The sequence below is a fragment of the Erythranthe guttata genome, chromosome 3 (assembly GCF_056151865.1).
Source record: "Erythranthe guttata isolate IM_541 chromosome 3, IM_541, whole genome shotgun sequence".
Lineage (NCBI taxonomy): Eukaryota > Viridiplantae > Streptophyta > Magnoliopsida > Lamiales > Phrymaceae > Erythranthe > Erythranthe guttata.
In genome coordinates this window covers 944983-966282 of record NC_142535.1, presented here as the reverse complement: position 1 = coordinate 966282, position 21300 = coordinate 944983, and the positions used below count along the sequence as shown (strand labels likewise).

Here is a 21300-nt window from a genome sequence, read left to right as displayed (position 1 = left end):
TATTATTATTATTATTATTAATAATACTAATATTAATAATATTCATATTATTATTATTATTGATGAGATGGGAAAAAAGTGGAGGAGAGAGAAATATGTTAGTAGGTATTATTATAGGTTTGAAAAGTGGGAAAAGTATGAATAGTGTATTTCTATTGGAAATTGTTTTAAGAAAAATAGGAATTTTCAAGTGAAAAGTCTCAAACAAACATCATCCCGGTTTTATGTATAGTATAAAACTTAAAAGTCAATTTGGAAATAGAAACAAACATGCCCTTTCTTTTTTAAGGTTTCAATTTCCGAGCACAAAAGTTGGTTTGGAAAATGTTTCTCAAAGGATTTTCAGCAAAATCCTTCATCTACAGATCACTGTTGATGAACTATCGTCGTTCTTCTGTTTCCGCAATTGCTTTTTCAACCCTAGAAATTGATCTGAATCCCACATACAAGAATCACTCCAATGGCGACGAGTCCCGTATACTGAGCCAGCTCTCCGACATTTTCACCACATCGATTTCTAACCCCGCCGCCGCCGCCGTAAATCCACCGCCCAGGCAATTGGAAATCAGCGCCGCCGTCGATGATTTTCTTCCGCCAGAGGATAAACTCCGCGGAGTTTTTTTGCAGAGATTTAGCGGCGAAACCGCAATTCACCGCGCACTGAGCGGCGTCGGCGTTGAATTAAACGACGACGTATTTGCTAAAGTACTGAACAGAGGTAACTTATGTGGTAAATCGATGGTGGCGTTCTTCAATTGGGCGATTGAGCAGCCGGATTTGTCGAAAGGTATTGATTCTTACCATGTAGTACTTAAAGCATTAGGTAGGAGGAAATTCTTTGTGCATATGATGGGAATGTTGAAAGATATGAGGGATGAAGGAATGTGCCCTAATTCGGAGACTCTTTTCATTTTCATGGATAGTTATGTTCGAGCTCGCCAGGTTTCTAAAGCTACTAAATTTTTCGGAGAATTGGACAAGTACGGATTGGTATTTAACGAGGAAACGTTTAGCGTCGCTTTAAAATGTCTGTCTCAGCGTTCGTACGTGGCCACTGCATGTTTGTTGTTCAATAAAATGAGAGATAAGGTGCAATGTGATTGTGCGATGTATAATATCATTATCGGCGGTTGGTCGAAGATCGGTGCAATTTCTGAAATCGAGAAGTATTTGAAGGTGATGGTGGACGAGGGAGTCGAGCCCGATTGTGTTACTTATAGTTATGTAATCGAGGGTTTTGGGAGAGCTGGTAAAATTGACGACGCTGTTAAGATTTTTAAGTACTTGGAGGAAAAGGGGAGTGGGCTGAGTGGTGGGGTTTACAATGCTATGATTTTTAATTGTATTGCTAGTGGTGATATTAACGGGGCTTTAAAATACTACGAGGAAATGCTGAGTAATTGTTTCGAGCCAAATATCGACACTTACACTAGATTCATAGTGTATTTTCTTAAGAGTAGAAGAGTTTCGGATGCTATTGGGATGTTGGATGAGATGCTAGGTCGAGGGGTAATTCCGTCCACGGGAATTTTGACTGGTTTTATTGAACCTTTGTGTAGCTATGGTCCGCCTTATGCTGCGCTGATGGTTTATAAGAAGGCGAGAAAAGCTGGATGTAGAATATCGTTCACTGCCTATAAACTATTGCTAAGTAGGTTGTCTAGGTTTGGCAAATTCGGGATGTTGCTGAATATATTGGACGAAATGCAGGAGAGTGGTTATTCTTCTGATATGCAGGTTTATGAGTATATAATAAATGGTCTCTGTAACACGGGGAAGCTTGAAACAGCTGTCAAAGTTATGGAGGAATGTATACGTAAAGGTTTTTACCCTGGAAAGATTATTTGCAGCAAACTTAATAACATGTTGATGGATTCAAATAAAGTCGAGGTGGCGTACAAGTTATTTCTGAAGTTGAGAAAGGCTCGTGTTAATGAAAATGCACAAAGATACTGGAGAGCAAAAGGATGGCACTTCTAGAACTTTTCTCAATGTCGGTTGGTTGTGGCTCGTAAGATCAAAGTTCTTGATGAATTTAATTGCGTTGATGCTGCAAGGTAAAACTATAATTCTGGTCATGTAAGTTGGCCTTTCATAATGTAGTTAGAAATTGTGATTTTTTTTTTTCTCAAATTTTTTTTGTGGTGTTTAATTTCTGGGTCCTTTTCTTTTGTGCGGTCGACTATTACTTTCATGTATGCATAATGGTCTGTGCGAATGCTGACTGGTGTTTAGTATCGACCCTTTCATAAGGGGATTTTCTTTAGTTAGTTTCTACTTTGAAGTAATACTTTGAACATGTTTTCGAAGCTGAAATGTGAATAGAAGATGAATAATATTCGAGACTTTTCGTTCTATGAAATTTTAATCTAGTATTTTTATATGCGTCCAGCTTGAGCCGAAGTGCAAATGTTTTATTTATTTCTCAAAACATTATGTTGTTCAGCCAAGGCTAATGATATCTTTCCAAAAATTTTGCAGGTCAAAATGCGATCACTGTCTATATTACCGTACTTGGTCTTCAAATATAATCACTTTCAAAGTGCCATCTGCCGAAACCATCTGAGTAGGGTAAGCGTCGTACTTCATCTTGTTGTTTGAGATTGATGACGAAATCTAGAATATTTGTAAACGTGAAATTATATCAAAACAAACGGAGAAAAATAGATGGGGGTTTTAATAATAATTTGATGAGTCGATCTGCACTTAGCTTTCGGATAGAAGGAAGCTATATTAAACTTATGGTCTATCTTTCTTTATATAACTGTTGATTGTTTCGTAAGTTATATTGATATTATAGAATGAAACTAGTTCCAAAAACGGTAATGATATTGATTTTGAGATAATAAATCACTGCTTATATATATATATACTATAGTAAACATTACCCGTTGTATTTTACCACGTGTAGCATCTACAAGACCGGTAGGAGAGAAGGGAAAAATAATTATTGAATGGAGTTAGTTTGCAGTTTATGGAAACTATTCTTGGATTTTTTTTTTTTTATGTATATATTTATATGTATTAAATAAAAAAAAAACAGTAGAGATTTTGTTGAAAAAAATAGAAAATAATCATAAAAAAGATTAGATAATAAGGTCCCACCGAGACTTGAACTCGGGTTACTGGATTCAGAGTCCAATGTCCTGACCACTAGACCATGGGACCACTTTTGGCACAATTCAAGAATCTATATGTAATAATTCATTGCCTTCATTTATTTCGTAACTGATGAAGGCTTGTTTATAGACAGGTATAGCCGTAGGACCTGTTCGACGGTTGCATCTTCGTATGATCATAGCTACTCCCGATGCCACATAAGCATCTGTAAATCCGTAATCCATTATCGATTTCAATATAACACAAATGCTCATATCTTGCTTAAGACGAGTGCAGAAAAGGGTTATTGTGGATGCAAAATATTTGAATTTGTTTCCTAATACTTGTGAAAAGTTGCAACTTCTGTTACGAGATGAATTCAATGATCGTGTATCTACTTTAGCATTTTCCCGTATTCCCCTTTAAACATGGTGTCCTGATTTGCAGTACTTGAACTCGATATGGATTATGGCTTGACGGATTACGGATGCTTATGTGGCTTTAGGAGGATTAGCTAATCCTAATGCCACATAAGCATTCGTTAAAGTAATCCCTTGTGTCAAAGTAATAGTTCCACTGTGTGTATTATTATCTTGGATAGCTATTTTGGTCATCGAAAATGCATTCGTTGATGGTCATTTGTAATAAATGAGTTGACGGTTTTATCCTTATGTATCTCAGGTCCCCTTACATTGAAATGTTCCGGACAAGGTCTCCGATCTTATAATGCCTGACTCGCGCACGTGGAACTTGGAGCTTCTCGATACTCCGTTCTGGCCGGTTGACCGGAAGAGAATTCTCACGACTCCCATCAGCAGCACTCACGCCAAGGACTGGCTGGTGTGGCGGCACTATTTCCGTTCCGGCGATTTCACAGTCAAGTCTTGCTACCACAACATCATGCACCGCCACGTAACTGACTGTGGAAATCAAGATTCAGGGAATTCCTCGATGAGCGAAGACAGAAGAGTTTTGGAAGTTTCTTTGGCATCTGCATGTTCCACCGAAAGTCAAGATCTTTATCTGCTGCCGGGCTGCGGGGGATATTATCCCGACTAATGTTGCTCCATTCCGAAGGCACATCTCTTGTAATCCGTTTTGTTCTTCAGATTTATGCATGAAATCGCCTTTATTAATAATTAACGAAAAACGAGATTTCGTGCAAGTTTTCCAACACATAGTGGGGGTTCTATGTCTTTTGATCTAACATCAAATCTAAAATATATAAACTTATGCTTTTCAAATCTATTTTTGAATTTCTTCTGTGTATAAAAAAAAAGATTACACATTTAGGTCCCACCGAGACTTGAACTCGGGTTACTGGATTCAGAGTCCAATGTCCTGACCACTAGACCATGGGACCACTTTTGGTGTAAATCAACTATATATATTGATTTATTTCATAATCTATAAAGGCTGGTTTATATATATTTATTGCAAAGAAGCTTGCAACCAAGTCAACTATTTATCGACACAAGCACATATTATAAACAAATATTACTTTCATTCTTAAATTATTCTCTAAAAACATATTTATCTAAAATAAAATTAAAATAACTCCCAAAATCATTCCAAACATTGTCTGCCAAATAAGTTTTTAATTTTTATTAATGTGAAATAGATTGTCTTATATAAGTAAAGTAAAATCGCAATCAAAAGTTAGCTTGCAGGCCACCTACTCTAACATAAACTCGTAAGCCAGTTCCAGTGGATCATTTTTTTTATTTAATACTTTAATTAAAACTCAATAACTACACACATATTCCTTGATTTCTTCACCAATTCACCACATCTCTTTGACCAATATCTATCGCAAAATTCTCTTACATTCTTTTATAAGTTATATTGGCAATGCTTGTAAGATTTCCTTCTTCCTAATATTTTAACAAAGTCAAGCTCCCATTCAAATATATTCCAAATAAAATGCAAAGTCATGTATGATAAAATTCGTTAGTCCTTAATTATATATATATTTTTTATTATTTTTTCTTTAATTTTAATGAAATCAAGTATAGACTAATCACAAGTTTCAATCAGAAGTTGACTATGGTTCTTTGCAAAAGAAACGTAGAAAAGAAGCATTCGATGGAATTCGGTTCGATCTGGTTCGACTCAATCACATACATCAATCCATTCCTAGTGGAATTTTCTAAATTTGAATGTATGGATACAGAGGTTGATATACGTGTAGCGAATACAAAGGAGCCGTTTCAATTCGAATAATTGAGTTATCTTATTATTTTTTGTAACATTACCACTGTTCTTAATTCAAATTATTATTCTTCTTGTAATAGTGCAATCATTCTCAATGAATTATTATTTGGCAAAATTATAGTTTCTCATCTCTTAAATTTGTAGCGATTTCACATTTGACCTCCAAGTAAGAAAATATATATTTGGTCCCTCATGTTTCAATAATTTAATACTTCTGGTCATTTTTGTTAATTTATCGTTAGTCCGTCAGTTAAGGCAGTGATGGTTACACACTAGATTCCGTTAGTTTTAGCAGAAAATTGACGAAAAAAACTAAAAATACTGCATTTTTGAAACATGAGGGACCGAATGTATAATTGGTACAAACTTGAGAGATGAAAACTGTATTTTTTCAATTACTCTTCTCCTTGTAACATTTATTACTGCACTACGTTTACTGATTTCTTCTCGCTTTAATCCATTCATTATAGGTTTATTTAAATTGATTAAACAACAATTAAATTACTTTTTAACCCAAAAAGAACGAAAATAAAAGGATTCGACGGTCAAAATAAAATACAAATGCTACCAAACACTGCCCAAGTAATTTCAATTAAGGGTAAATTACGGCACCCCAGAGGTACGGTTAAATTACGAAAAACACCTCATGTCTGGGCAATTACAATCACCCCTAACTATGAATCTTTTTACACGTCCATCTTTGTACTGTCAAATTCAGTGGAATCTTCTATATTATGTGAAATATTCTCCAATTTACACCCGTTTACCCGGGTTTTTGGCACTTTGCACCCTTGAATTACATCATTTTGGCACTTTGCACCCTTAAATTGCAAAATTGGCAGATTGCACCCTTTAAACATAAATTGTTTGGCACTTTGCACCCCAAATCAGTTTTAGCTTAGAAAAATTACCTGCAACTTGTTGAAAACCTGAAAGATGGGCAAATTCGCAATTCTATAATCATCTATCATCTTACCCCAATTCTTAATCATCGTTCCACCATTTTTATATTTCGTCCTATTAATAAAAAATTCTTAAATTCTTCTTAGCCGTTTCTATTTGCCATAATATGTCAATTCTGAATTAAAACTCAAGAATGGTCGGGCCGGAATATATAGACAAGAGTCCGATAACACACCTTCAGAAAATCAAGTTTCATTCCATGGCAACGCTATTTATTTTTTTTCTAATAATTTTGCAGATCCAAACTATTTAATGAGAGCACAAAAATCTTCCCATCATGAAACTAATAGGCACCACCTTTCTACCACCAAATAAAATTCTCAGTAGCCTCATTTTGAATTTGACTATTAAAAAAAATATTGAGGGCTCGGCCTAAAATTACCAGTTATATTATTTTTCATACTCAAAAGAAAAAAAAGTGATTTACTATTATTGTTCAGTATTTATACCGATTTTACCATTGAAAGAAAGGGCTAAAAAGATTTTAGGATTTTTTGATTGGAAGGATGAAAGATAAAAATGGTGGAACGGTGATTAAGAATTGGGGGAAGAGGATAAATAATTAGAGAATTGCGAATTTGCCCATCTTTCAGGTTTTCAACAAGTTGCAGGTAATTTTTCTAAGCCAAAAGTGATTTGGGGTGCAAAGTGCCAAACAATTTATGATTAAAGGGTGCAATCTGCCAATTTTGCAATTTAAGGGTGCAAAGTGCCAAAAACCCCGTTTACCCCATTCAAGCTTCACATTTTGCAATAAGATGATCATAATACGTATCTCTTGGCTTACAAATCTGTGGTGTATCAGAAACTGCATTTTCGCACAAAACGAGTAAAAACTAGATAAGATTCCATGGAATTCCAGAAAATTCAGTGGAATCTGACACTTTAAAGGGTGAACGTATAAGAAAATTCATAGTTGAGAGGGTTTGTTATAATTATCCAAACATAATGAGTTTTTTTCGTAATATAACATTACATCAGGGGCGGCCGTAATTTACCGAAAATTTTCAAAAACGCGCAGTTGAAATGACGAACAATTCATTAGTTACCACAAAAGCGTACATCTACACTCTCCTTGCTATTGTCAGCACTTCTTTTTCAATTGGGGAAATTAAAAAACCAAACCAGAAATCAAAATCTTCTCTGTTCTTTCTCTCTCTACAGATAACAGAGGGAAAATCATAGCATAAAATTGCAAGTTGTTGTTTGTTCGTTGTACTCGACACCTCTCCTGAAATCTGAAATCTCAATTTTTTTAAATTTTTTTAATCGATCGAAGATTATAATCATCATTTTCCCCAGCAATTTATTCGTTTTCTGTGCGAAATTTCAGTTATGGTTACGTGGATTGTATTGAAAAATTAAGAGTGTGTTTTAGGGTATTGCGACGTGATTTTGACGGAGTGATGATGCTGTGATCTGAGGGTTTGAGAGAATAGGGTAAAACAAAATGGCGGGGGCAGGGGGTGTAAATCTGGAGAAATTCGAGGAGTATTTCCAGAGGGCGGATGTGGATCGTGACGGCAAAATCAGTGGAGCTGAAGCTGTTAATTTCTTGCTGGGATCTAATTTACCCAGACAAGTGCTTGCGCAGGTCAATTTTTTTTTTCTTCCTCCTAATCCCTTAGCATAATTTTTGGATCTATTTCTTTATGGTTTTAATTCCATGAATCAATTTAAGGAATCCGTTGAATTAGTGAATTTTGAGCTGTCTACATGTGTAGATTTTTTTTTTTTTGAAGTTTGAAATGTGTTTGCTTAGTATTGAAGAAAATGTATGAGGGTTTTAGTAAGACTGGTGTGAAGTTAATAGAATTACTGATTTTTGAAGTTAGAGATGGTAAAATGTATGATACCATTTGCTCTAATGACAATTGTGATCAAGAAACTTGTAGCTGTCTTACATAGATTTTACCGAGACATGGAATGAATGCCCTTGATTGTTACAACCATGATCTTTACTTATAATTAAACTATTCTAAACGATTTTCGACTCCTTGTCACGAAACGGGGCGTTGTGTTTATTTATCTCCTTTCTGCTTTGGATGGAAATAACGATCGTTATTCTTCTCGATGAGTTCATTCTTCTTTGGGCGATCTTAGTGTCTGTGAAATGCAGATGTTAGTTTTGTTGATGAAAGTATAGTTCGGATGTTTATTGAATGTTTGGTTTGTTGCAGATATGGGCGCATGTCGATCAGAATAAGATTGGCTTCCTCAATCGTCCTGAGTTTTATAATGCTCTTAAACTTGTTACAGTGGCTCAAAGCAAACGAGAATTGACAGCAGATATTGTCAAGGCTGCTCTATTTGGTCCTGCTTCATCCAAAATCCCACCCCCACAAATAAATACAGCTGGCGCGCCTGTGCTGCCGCCAAACACAGTAGCTGCCACACCTGTGCCACCACCTTTACCACAGGTGGGTGCAAATGCCCAGCCATCTCCTCAAAGTTTTGGGTTGAGAGGGCCTTCTCCTTCTATAACGGGGGTCAATCCGCAGTTTGGAAATATGCCTTCAACTACAGGAATGAATCAACAATTTAGACCAATCCCTTCATCTACAGGAATGAACCAACAGTTTAGACCGATGCCTTCATCTACTGGAATGAACCAGCAATTTGGACAACAGTTGCAACCGTCAAACATGAATATGAACCAGCAATTTGGACAACCGTCGCAACCTTCAAGCACGAATATGAACCAGCAATTTGGCCAACCGTTGCAACCTTCAAGCACAAATACGAACCAGCAATTTGTACATTTGCAACCTTCAAGCACAAATATGAACCAACAGTTTTTCCCTTCTCAAGTTAATCAGATGAGACCGCCTCAATCAATGCCTACAGGTATTGCATCACGTCCACCTCAGGCTGCTATGACTACTACAAATATTTCGGGGGGTCCTGGTCTTCAAAACCCAAATGATGATTGGCTTGGTGGAAGAAGTGTTTCAGCTCCCACTGGACCTGTAACACAAGTCTTAAACAGAGGAGCTAGTCCCTCCATTTCGCCAGTTGCTCCAAATCCCCAAGATCCATTTTCAACCTTTTCTTCGACAGCTGTCAAGAATCCTAAAGGACTAGTTAGTTCAGGAAATGGGCCTGCGACAAATTCCATGATTACAGGAGATGTGTTCTCCACCAATCAATCTCCCTCCCAGAAAGTTTCCTCTGCATCACAACAACCAATGAGCAGTTTGCCTACCTCTTCAGCCATTGTTCCTGTTGCTTCAAGTCCCCAGCCCTCGGCGAAGCCTGACCCTTTTGAGGTTTTCGGAAGCACTCTTATGAAACCATCTAGCGGGGTTCAGGTTGCACAGACACCGTCTCTCCCTAAATCTACTCAGCAGGCTCCAACTCCAACTAGTTCTTCCGTCTTGTCAGCCGGAGTACAAACTGGTGTTGGGAATTCAGTATCTGAGCCGCCTCAGGTTGCATGGCCAAAAATGACACGTGCTGGCATTCAAAAGTATGCAAAAGTTTTTGTGGAAGTAGACACTGATAGAGATGGGAAAATCACTGGTGTTCAGGCACGTAACCTGTTCTTGAGTTGGAGACTACCACTAGGTACAACATGTTGTAGCTATTTTCAGTTCTTATGGTTGAAACTTTTGTTTATTCATCGATCATTCCGTGTTTGTTTTAGTTATTTAGAGTGCTTATTGAACTTACATGCATAGACACTTTACACAGTGTACGTTTTCTGGTTTTTGGATTACGTTGAACTGCATGTGTTGATGTCAACTTGTCTACCTTTGAATCATCTCAAGTTAAGACTTTTGAACTGTTAAAATTGAATTGTGGTTTAGGTTATTCCTCTTTGACAGTCCATTTGGAGGTTTGCTTTGTGATGTCATACTCAGTCCAATTAGTTATCATTCCTTCATGAATTTATGACATCATCCCGAAGATCAAAATCAACTGAACAATACGGAAAACATTTATATAAGTACCAGTTATCTCTTTTTTTGCCCCTTAGGTAATGGAAATCTTATGAATCCCTTTGTTCTGCTTTGTAAACACATTCGCTATTTCATGAAGCACCTTCTTGCCATTATTCTTCTAGTCTAGAACTGCTTGCTATTTTTTTTCATTATACATGTGCTGTCACAGTCACTGCTTGACATTTGGAGCTGTGAAGCTTATTATTAAGTTAATCTATTTGAGGAGTCTAAGTTGACGTAATTGTCTGTGGGCAAACTATTTTCTCCAAATACATTGATCTGTATCAAATCGTCTGTATAGATTTTTAGCTGTCCCATTAGGGAGTAAAAGTATATTATCACCTATGCATCTGCATAATCACTTTTTCTTTTCCCAATTAATCAAAAACCTTTCAGAGTCTTGGATACTAACAATAGTTTTGGTGACAATTTCCAGAGGTATTAAAGCAGGTATGGGAATTATCCGATCAAGATAGTGATAGCATGCTCTCTTTGAGGGAGTTTTGCATTGCACTCTATTTAATGGAGCGATACAGGGAAGGACGCCAACTTCCACCCTCACTGCCCAACAGTGTAATGCTCGATGAAACTCTGCTGTCTTTGGCAGGTCCACCTTCAGCTTATGGAAACACGGGTTGGGGCCAATCTACTGGTACTGAATTTGACTTTGCTGATTTTTCATTTCAATTATCATCGTTCTTATTTGGTTCCATAATACTTATTCTTCTCTTGACATTTAGGCTTAAGACCGCCGCAAGGCTTGCATGGTGCCCAGCCTGTTACACCTGTTGGTTTACGGCCCCCATTGCAGCCAATAGTTTATCACGCTGATGGGTCGATGCAATTCAAGCAGAACAATGGCCGAGGTCCTATGATAGAGAATTCCCACCCCAGTCAGGTCAGCAATGGGGAGGAGAATTCTTTGGAAGTTGAGGGTCGGGAGGCAGCAGGAACCAATGAAAAGGTAGGTATTTCCATTTACACATATTTGTCTTGTTATCTATTAACTTTAGACTAAGTTATAGCATGCTTGCATAATTATAACGCTCAAACTTAGGATAGTACTTATTTGAAAAATAATTCCTACGCAGGAGAAGTTTCTTTGGTAATATTTTTTCTCAGAATTGGCAAAAGTTTATAATAATTTGATCAAGAATGACTTACCTTGAGTAAGGATGTCAGAGAGCATGATGTTTTATTTGTTCTTGATGACTTTATAATCATCGACACCTCAAAAAACAATTTTCTCTTTTTTGGCAACATGAGGTTATAGCTAATGTGGTTTTGGTTCTTGGTTTGATCGGACAATGGACAAGCATTAGATTTAACCCCTATCTCTTGCATGTTCTTGAACAAGAGGCTTTTGTAAGAGTTAATTTGACGCACTAATTTTGATCATGCCAGGTAGACAACAAGGAGAAGGAGATTTTGGATTCCAGAGAGAAGCTTGAATTCTACCGAACGAAAATGCAAGACCTTGTGAGCTACTGTACTCTTGTGTATCTGTTTCTTATTTACCATCATTGTGGACTCATGCATTGCCTACAACTGATAAACGTTGACTTGGGGTTAATTTCCTCTTTAACCCTCTACGTTTGGTTATAATTCCCAAACCTTTTCTTCCCTGCTCTCTCAAATGATTATCCTGCATAGTTTATTTTAGAACTTGTCTTCCAAATCCTATACCAAAATCCCTAAATTTTTTCATCCCTTTTTTACGAAATGGTTTATTTGCATAATTTACATGTATATATATATATATATATATATATATATATATACACATAAACTTATCTTACATTCTTTATCAAAATTTCCTTTCAGGTTTTGTATAAAAGTAGATGTGATAATCGGCTCAATGAAATTACAGAAAGGGCGAGAGCCGACAAAACTGAGGTATAGTTTGAAATTTGAGATACATGCTAGTGCTCTAAACTTCTTGTTTATGTGGGTGTATATTTTTCATTATTTTTTTAAGAAAATTCCTCTTAATTTCCAGGCCGAGTTGCTTGAGAAGAAATATCAAGAGAAATACAAGCAAGTTGCAGAAGTTCATTCTAAATTAACTATTGAAGAGGCTTCCTTTCGTGAAGTTCAGGTGACTTTCACATGCATCCTACTACCCTTCTTGACTTTGTCAACTTGTTTGCTTGACTGACTTATGACGGAGTGTTAAATCTTTAAATTTGGGATCTTATTAACGGGCATTTGGTTCAATGTCTTAGGTCTAGAGTATTTGTGGTTTGGTGATGAATGATGATTGGTGTTCCTTTTGCATTTCCTATTCGAAAGATTTAATTCTCCCTTCTTGATTTGCTTGTCATAAAATAAGATTAGAAATGATAATTACAAATTTCCCCAATTTAAAATATGCATCTCAATTGAGTTGCAAGTATTAATTCAATCACATGAATTGTTTTTGAAAAATGAATTTTGTGCACAAAGATATGGTCAGCCATTTTACCTTTCATTCCTTCTGCTGCACTTCAATCACCATTTAACTGATTCAGAAAGCAATGTATCACATTTTCTAGGAGAGAAAGATGGAGTTGCATCAAGCAATCATTAAAATGGAACAAGGTGGAAGTGCAGATGGTATTCTTCAGGTGAGTACCCAACTATAATGGGATGCATTTCAGTTTTATAAGCCTTTTCTTTGAATATGCATATATTTTTTTTTTAACTCCAATGCGTTCTTGGTTTGTTTAGGTGCGTGCTGATCGTATACAATCGGATCTTGAGGACCTATTGAAGGGATTGACCGATCGATGCAAGAAACATGATCTAGAGATGAAGTCAGCTGCAATGATTGAACTTCCTCCTGGTAATTCTGTAACTCTTGCCCGTTTTTGCATTTGATTTTACCTACTCATTGGCCAATTCAATTATGTGACTTTATTTTGTTAAGGTTGCTATCTTTGACCCCCCTGCATGTTAACTATCTAAGTGATTTATTCTTAGAAAGATATCCCCCCTTACGCTTGAAAAATCTTCATCTAATGAACTATACAACCCTTGGGTTTATACCAATAAACAAAAAAGAAAAAAGTTTCAACAACGAGTTTCTAAACCGAATTGAAGCTTTAGACAAAGAGTCTATTTCGTTGAATATACTCAAAACAATAACTCAATTGTGTAATGATGATTCTACAAAGGAATACTTACTCAAAAGGTATGATCCTTTCATCAACGGATCATATCGGAATTTTTTTTTTTACAAAAACACTTCAGCTTTAATCCTAAAAAAAACTTTGATAGAAAATATCATAGGGAAATTTGGGATAGATCAAATTCATGGTATTCTTCTTCCGGATACTGATTACCAAGAATTTGAACAGATTTTTTATTTTTATTTTTTTTTCTCTAAAAATCCATTATTAACAGAAATTGTTGATTTCTTAAGTGAATTTGTTAGAAATCAGGATACACCAACCTAGATTGGGAAGGCCTTTCTTTATTTTCAGAAAGAAGAATAAATTCAGAAAGCGGAAAATCGATTAGGTCTCGTGTAGGATTTTGTACACGAACCCATGACCAATTTATATTCTGGAAAAACCACATCATCTAATGTACAATAAATTAGTCAAACTATCTGATTTATTTTATCTGACATGGTCGAATTCAAAACTACCTGATCTAAGTGTTTTATCGATATTTATCATATCGAATTTGAAAGAATCATTCTGATTCATTATTCATTTCCTTTAAGGTTGGCGTCCTGGAATCCCCGAGGTAGCAGCAATATGGGATGAAGACTGGGACAAGTTTGAAGATGAAGGTTTCATGTCATCTCATTTTTTCGATTGTTGTCAATAAATAGACATTTTTAACCTGCGGTTTTAACTCCAATCATGTGACGACATGTGTAATCTATTTTTACAGGATTTTCTTTTGATGTTGTTGCTCCTCCTGAAAATGGCAAGCCGAATTCGGCTCAGATAGAAAGTTCTTCCCCAACTCGTAGCTTTTCCCCTGACTCAGTGGTGAATGCAGCCGCTACGGAAGATCTATTTAATGTTGGTTCCTTTGATGCCGAATCTGTGTACAGTGCAGATGAATCAAAAAGCCCACGAGAAAGTCCTGTGAGGCAAACATTTGAAAGCCCACCTCGAGAAAATCCAGAGGATCATTTCAGGAAAAGCTCCGACGGAGATACTGAAACTCACAGGTATTGGTCTTCTTCTTTCTTTTTTTTTTTTTTTTTGTTTCATTTTTTCCTTTTGTTTTTTAATATTTTATTTCCCTTGCTGTGCAGAAGCTTTGATGAACCTAGTTGGGGTAATTATGACAACAACGACGACGTTGATTCAGTCTGGGGCTTTAATGCTAAAGTAAGTAGTTATGTGGCATGTTTGCTCTTATTATGTTTATCATGGGACCAACATTCTTTTATCAAATTTATCGCGTAGTATGGTTGAATAAACTGCACGAGATATGTCAAGTCTGCATGTGATCAATTTTAATTTGCTAAAAAGGGACTTTGGCTTCTTGCACTTGCTCTTATTAGGTGGTGTTGGCAAAAGCTTTTGAAAAAGTGATTATGAGCTTTTTCGGTTATTAACCAGTTTTTAAGTTGTTGCAAATGTAGTTATTGCTTTTGCTTTTGATTATCTTAAAATAAGATGTTTTAAGCCATAATTCCAAAAACATCTCTGCATCAGCTTTTGGGCCTAAAGACATTTCAATTCAATTATTGAGGACATTTACCACAATAAGCTGCAACTTAAATTTTGTTTTGCAAACACATCAACTTACAAATTAACTGCGTAAATTTGATTTTTAACGACATTTGCAAACACCCATAACCATAACTTCAAAAAATAAGTAATTGTTTCCAACTTCTGCTTTTACATAATCTTTTGCAAATACCCCTTAATTGTCTGCTCTTATTATGTTTATGAACTATGCTTTTGATAAGCTAATTCTGTGTTATATATCTACACACTTTCGATACCTAAAGCTATACTTACACCTCACCATTATCACTATCTCACAATCAGGATTCGGATCATACAAAGCACGAAGATAAATATTTCTACGAATCCCACAATGATTTTGGTGCAAGCCCAGAAAGAAGTGGTTCCCCTCATACAAAGAACAGCCCGTATACCTTTGAAGAGTCTATTCCTGGAACCCCACTTTCGAGGGCCGAAGAATATTCTCCAAGAAACAGCATCGAATCGAGAGATCACCTCTTTGACAACAGCTTTTCGAGGTTTGATTCGTTCAGTGCAAACGACGGTGGCTCTCAACCCTATAGAGAGAGCAACCTCACTCGATTCGATTCGATGAGTAGCACAAGTGGATTTGGTCACAGCAGCAACTACTCGTTTGACGACTCGGACCCGTTTGGCTCCACTGGTCCGTTTAAGGTCTCGTCGGAAAATCAAGAAAAGAAGTTTTGAGAATTCAGAGTGTGATTTAAATTGCTTTGGGAGATTGTATACCCTTGAGAACTCAAATCAGAGTGTTTTGATGTATCTGTGCCACTGAAGATTGTAGACTGAAGCATACACTAAAAATCGAAAATGAAAATCAGAATCTACCGGAGAAAAAAAGGCATTTTCTTTATTAATTTTTTTTTCAATTATTTTTTTTAATTTTCTGGTATTGGTTTTCTGTTTTATTTTTATTTTTTTTGGGGGGGGGGGGGGGGGGGGGGGGGGGGTGGGTTGGCAGTGTGAATTGGTGTAAGAAATATATTGGCTAGTGTGTTATTGACAGCAAACATTCAGTATGTAAACTTTGTAATGATATTTCATATTCATGTATTCTATTTTTTTTGGATAAAGGAGGTTTGATTGGACAAAACAATCTGGAAGCAATGTTTGTTAAGGTTATGAAATTCTTCCAATTTTTATCTCCTAATGAATTTATGCTTTTTGAGTTTATTCAAAAATTGATTTGATTCATCAATTAAATTACAAACAAAAATTATTTTAATATTTCTTACTGTTTGTTGGAATAAATTAGTGAAGCTGAGTCTTATAGAACAATAAAATCTTTTCCAAAACTACTAGTGATCTAGCAGCACGAACATGGAAACAGTGATACGGGGAAGTGGACATGGGGAAACGGCATGTCCAAAAAACGGGAATACGGAACCTTAGGGAAATGTGTAAATATTAAAAGTATGGGGTGTATTTATAAATATGCTATATAAACATATGTAAGTTTTTATTTATATATTTTCATACAATACATATTGAAAACAAATCAACTATCAATTTGCAACATTTAAATCATGTAATAATTAGGAAAACAATAAAAATATTTGAAAATTTGATATTCAAACATGTTTTTAATTTTTTAGAAATTGCCAATGGCCCGTTGAGTGTTCAGTAGGTGTTCTCGAGTGTCGGACACGAAACGTGTACGAAACACGAATACGTTAAGAAGTTGAAATTTCCGTGCTGCATATAACTCGTGATCTAGTCACACTTATGTACAAAACTTGCTAATTCTTCGATTACACAAAAACAATCTTGAAAAAAGAAAGTGATTCCAGAGAGATTTTTCAGGGTTAGGTTGCATGATCATATTAAATTGTAATTCCGACATAATTCCCACACTACTTTTAGTTCTCCTGTAAAAATTCGATAAATTAATAATCTCGCTTAAATTATCAATTCTTCCGGTTCCGATTCGGTAAAACATACTAAATTATTAATTCGATAATTTAATATTTCACTAAATTAATAGTATTTAACTAATCCGACTATATTAATTTATAGAGATTTAACCGTAATTAATTACTTAATTAAGTAACTTCTCATTTTCTCATTCTCATTCTAAAAAAAAAAAACAAAAAAAAAAAAATTAAAATCTTATTTTCTGATTTTCTCTCTTGCAAGAGAGGTGCCGTCACACAGACGTTGCAGAATCATATCAGCAAGAATGAGATATTTATTCAAGATTGGAACTTTTAATTCGATTTCTTACAATAATTTGATAATTTCACAGTTTATTGCATCTAGGCTTATTCAGAAGGAGTGCCTTTCAATTCTGTCATCAAAATCACTGGAAAATCCCAAGAGAGTTGATAAAGAGTTGCATGGTTTCGGGGCCCTGTTCGATGAAATTCTAGGAATTTTAGGAACTGAAAGTATTGCGGCGGATAGAGATGCTCCATGTGGGTTTTCGATATCGAAAGAATCGCAGTTGAAAGGAAATATGGCAGGTGTGGAATCGCCACTGCACCAGCTGCAAGGTGTTTGTGAAAATGCCGAGGAGAAACCAGACCTTATAAAGATTGGGAATTTATCGGCTTTAGGAGATAACGAGAATGCGGTTTTGGATGAAATCGAATTCACGGATGTTTATCCAATCGTTCGTAAGGTGACTGAGATTGTTAGGACTGAAAACGGTGTGCCCCCGATGGAGGAGAGGCTCGAAAAAGCTGATTTTAATTACAATGAGGAAGTTGTCGAGAAGGTATTGAAGAATTGTTTCAAGTATCCTCATTTGGCTTTGCGGTTTTTCAATTGGGTGAAATTAAGTAAAGGGTTTCGGCACACGACGAACACTTTTACTATGATGATAAACGTGGCTGGAGAAGCTAAGGAGTTGAGTTTGGTGGAGGATTTAGCCGAAGAAATGGTGAGGAGTTCTTGTAATATGAATGTTAAGACGTGGACTATTCTTCTGTCACATTATGGTAAATCAAAATTGATTAGCAAATCGTTATTGGTGTTTGAGAACATGAGAAAATCTGGTGTCGAGCCTGATGCAATTGCCTATAAAATAATGCTCGGTGCTCTCTGTAATGGTGGAAGATCCGATCTTGCATTGGAGTTCTATAAAGATATGGTACATAACGAGGTGAATTTAGATTTGGGCTTGTGTAAACAATTACTTAAGTGCTTTGCATTGTCTGGAGATGTTAGTTCCGTTTATTTAGTCGGTGAAAACATGAAAAGAAATTCCGAGATTTCCGAACCTCAGGTTTACCATTTAATGCTAAAGAGTTTCTGTATTGCAGGGAGAATAAGAGAATCTTTAGAATTAATTCGTGACTTGAAGAATAAAAATGTTATTCTCGATGCTGGAATATTTGAAACATTAGTGAAAGGGCTTTGTAGCAAAGATAGGATTACGGATGCAATGGAAATACTTGAAATAATGAAGAAAAAGAACGTATTTGATGAGAATATATACCGAATTCTTATAAGTACGTATCTGAGAAGAAATGAAGTCGCTGAAGCACTTAGTCTTTTTGAAGAAGCGAAAACATACGGAAATATCTCGGTCTCTACTTACACGAATTTGATGCAACACCTTTTCTGGAAGAATGAATTTGAGAAGGGGTTGGAGCTCTACGATGAGATGCTCGAAATGGGATTGGAATTAGATTGTGTGGCTATAACTGCTGCGGCTGTTGGTTACGTTCGAAAAAATTGTATTTCCGAAGCATGGGAAGTATTCATGAGTATGGATGAGAAAGGAATCAAGCCAACTTCCAAATCGTACACGATTTTCATTAATGAGCTCTGTAAAGTTTGCAGTACGGATGAGATTATAAAGACGTTGAATGAAATGAAGGTTCGAAAAGTGAATATTCAAGATGATATCATTAGGCACGTTCTATCTCACCTGAAGAAGAAAGGAGAGACAGAGAAGCTCGATGGGGTACTAATTGACGGTCAATGCAGTCAACCAAAATCGATAGGAAAATCGGAACCAGATCGAACAGTTCAAGAAAGGTTGTCGAAATACTCTGCGGGCCCCGCAAGATTCGATGGAAATTCTGATATGCAAGAAGTTCGACAAATTTTATCTGGCTCATTTGATTGGTGTTTTATACAAGAGAAATTGGAGAAGCTGAATTTCCAGTTTTGTCCAGAGTTAGTGGTGGAAATTTTGCGTAGTAGTGCGCTTAATATTAGCAATGCGTTGAAGTTTTTCTCGTGGGTTGGGGCAAAAACCGGTTATAACCACAACGAACAATCGTACAACATGGCATTGAAAATTTCAGGTCAAGGCAAAAACTTCAAAGAAATGAGAAATCTCTTTCACGAGATGCGGAGAAAAGGTTGCTTAATAACACCCGACACATGGACAATCATGATAATGCAGTACGGTCGAACAGGGTTGACCGATATTGCTTTGGAAATTTTCGGAGAGATGAAAATTAGCGGTTGTAAACCGGATAAAAGCACGTACACTTCTTTGATCACTTCTCTTTGTGGCAAAAAAGGCAGAAAAGTCGATGAAGCAATTCGTTTGTATCAAGAAATGCTTCGTGTTGGGTTTGCTCCTAATAAAGAATTGGTCGAAACCTACGTCGGATGTTTATGCGAAGTCAATAAATTATCCGATGCGAAAAGTTGCATCGATTCTTTACGTAAATTCGGTTTCTCAATTCCTCTATCTTACTCCTTATACTTCAGGGCCCTTTGTCGGGCAGAGAAATTGGAGCATGCTTTAGCTTTGATGGATAAAATCGGTTCCGAAAAATATCTTCTTGATCAGTACACATATGGCAGCTTAATTCACTGTTTTCTACGAAGGGGGCGATTGGAAGATGCATTGGCAAAGATAAAATGTATGGAAAAACAAGGCATTCATCCAACTGTACATGTGTACACATCTCTAATAATTCATTTTCTCAAGGAGAAAGAAATAAATCGAGCTTTGGAAACTTTAGAGGAAATGAAGAAACGGGGTTGTCATCCTACAATCGTTACTTATTCAGCTTTGATTTGTGGGTACGTGAGATTGGGGAAGATTACGGAAGCTTGGGATGTTTTCGGTAATATAAAAAAGAACGGCCCGTTACCCGATTTCAAGACATACTCCATGTTTGTTGATTGCCTGTGTAGAGTAGGAAAGTCCGAAGAAGCTTCTAGACTTATTTCGGAAATGCTGCACGATGGGATTATTCCGAGCACAATTAATTTTCGGAATATTATATATGGTCTGAATAGAGAAGGCAAACCGGATTTAGCACAGGTTGTGCTGAAGAAAAAGTTGGATATCAAAAGCAGAAGAAAAATGGTAACTCTTATAATTTTTCCTTGGAAATTAACAGCTCCTATAATTTTTATTTATTTATTATTTTTTAAATTAATTAATGAATTTATTAATATGCAGTAACTCGAGTTCGGAGGGAATATTAAGAAGCTCGTTTACTTTGAGATTGCTCTTAGAAATCAGCTCGTCGATGGCAAGTTAAATTGCACGGTAAGTTCATATCTTATCTGCAAATGATAAGAGCCATCCATCGAACGAGGAGATACGAATAAAGATAAGCGATTTGGCTTATTAGGTTCCGCCATTTTAAAGATGGGGTTTGTTCGTGTGGGGATTACTGGTGACATATTCGACTATATATGAACATCTTTTGCTAAGAATCGGGATCGCTTCGAGGTATTTTATTTTATTTTTTAATTATTTTGTTATGCCACTAATAAGATGCTTTAATTTACTTGTTCTTTTTTCAGTTGCTTTCAAAACCAGTTTAACGATGAAGCTGCTCGAAGAATTTTCGAAACCTCATTTTCTCTCTCCGACAAGTGCAGATGATAAACGGAACATGTCTTAACTGTATTACCTCGTCATCGTAATTTGTGATACGTACATATATATGCAGGTATAGTCGTGCCATCTTCTTTAGAAAAGTTTCCGCATTCTACATTCGAGCCGATGAAGAATTGAGCAGGACTACAGCTTCAAATGTTTAAGCAAAACTATGCATGTGGTTATATCCTAAGCATTTTATAATTTAATTTAATTAAAAAAAATTCAGAAAATAGTAAAACAGTTAAAATTGTAATATTTATTTGGTCTGTGTAATTAATATCCCAGATTTGGTAGCATTGTGAGAAACTTGATCCTATATATGTGGTAATGAAATCTGAGAGATTCGTCTTAATCAATAGCGGAACCAGGATTTTAAGTACGAGGGGGTCAAATGTATTAAAATCTTTATGAGGGGGGCCGATTATGCTTTTAATTTGTAGTGTATTAAATATCAAAATAATTAATAAGGATCACCCAATTAATTTGCCAAACTTAATATCCATTTATCTATTCTTTCATTTTATAATAAAATTCTTTTGTTATTTTATATATATATATA

The 21300-nt window shown here is 36.0% G+C and overlaps 3 protein-coding genes and 2 non-coding genes across 6 annotated transcripts; 3 read left to right on the top strand and 2 right to left on the bottom strand.

The window, feature by feature from the left end:
- Positions 1-306: 306 nt before the first annotated feature.
- LOC105951067 (Pentatricopeptide repeat (PPR) superfamily protein) lies at positions 307-4343 on the top strand. The gene is made up of 3 exons (XM_088815350.1): positions 307-2057; positions 2482-2571; positions 3781-4343. The coding sequence occupies exon 1, from the start codon at positions 325-327 to the stop codon at positions 1978-1980; it is 1656 nt and encodes a 551-aa protein (XP_088671476.1). The 5' UTR covers positions 307-324; the 3' UTR covers positions 1981-2057; positions 2482-2571; positions 3781-4343.
- Positions 3097-3168, bottom strand: TRNAQ-CUG (transfer RNA glutamine (anticodon CUG)). The gene has a single exon. It is a non-coding gene; the product is annotated as a tRNA-Gln (tRNA).
- Positions 4344-4390: 47 nt separating the features above from the next.
- Positions 4391-4462, bottom strand: TRNAQ-CUG (transfer RNA glutamine (anticodon CUG)). The gene has a single exon. It is a non-coding gene; the product is annotated as a tRNA-Gln (tRNA).
- A 2735-nt stretch (positions 4463-7197) lies between these two features.
- LOC105951087 (Calcium-binding EF hand family protein) lies at positions 7198-16011 on the top strand. Its single transcript, XM_088815349.1, has 13 exons — positions 7198-7870; positions 8457-9843; positions 10657-10872; positions 10961-11188; positions 11629-11699; positions 12045-12116; positions 12220-12318; positions 12755-12826; positions 12930-13044; positions 13930-13998; positions 14103-14388; positions 14476-14551; positions 15221-16011. The coding sequence occupies exons 1-13, from the start codon at positions 7727-7729 to the stop codon at positions 15623-15625; spliced, it is 3240 nt and encodes a 1079-aa protein (XP_088671475.1). The 5' UTR covers positions 7198-7726; the 3' UTR covers positions 15626-16011.
- Positions 16012-16985: 974 nt separating this feature from the next.
- Positions 16986-21089, top strand: LOC105951064 (Pentatricopeptide repeat (PPR) superfamily protein). Of its 2 annotated transcripts, none has more exons than XM_088815348.1 (3): positions 16986-20216; positions 20313-20588; positions 20812-21089. In XM_088815348.1, the coding sequence occupies exons 1-2, from the start codon at positions 17118-17120 to the stop codon at positions 20313-20315; spliced, it is 3102 nt and encodes a 1033-aa protein (XP_088671474.1). In that variant the 5' UTR covers positions 16986-17117; the 3' UTR covers positions 20316-20588; positions 20812-21089. The 2 variants fall into 2 exon arrangements, with proteins under 2 accessions (XP_088671474.1, XP_088671473.1); XM_088815347.1 differs by having other exon boundaries at positions 20663-21089.
- The last annotated feature ends 211 nt before the right edge of the window (positions 21090-21300 follow it).

What these genes read in the sequence shown, in the direction of transcription:
- LOC105951064 (XM_088815348.1), top strand. Translation starts at nt 17,118, where the DNA reads ATGAGATATTTATTCAAGATTGGAACTTTTAATTCGATTTCTTACAAT.
- LOC105951067 (XM_088815350.1), top strand. Translation starts at nt 325, where the DNA reads ATGTTTCTCAAAGGATTTTCAGCAAAATCCTTCATCTACAGATCACTG.
- LOC105951087 (XM_088815349.1), top strand. Translation starts at nt 7,727, where the DNA reads ATGGCGGGGGCAGGGGGTGTAAATCTGGAGAAATTCGAGGAGTATTTC. An exon ending in GAGTTGGAGACTACCACTAG is followed by an intron (nt 9,844 to 10,656) that starts GTACAACATGTT and finishes GACAATTTCCAG; the next exon opens with AGGTATTAAAGCAGGTATGG. An exon ending in GGGTTGGGGCCAATCTACTG is followed by an intron (nt 10,873 to 10,960) that starts GTACTGAATTTG and finishes CTTGACATTTAG; the next exon opens with GCTTAAGACCGCCGCAAGGC.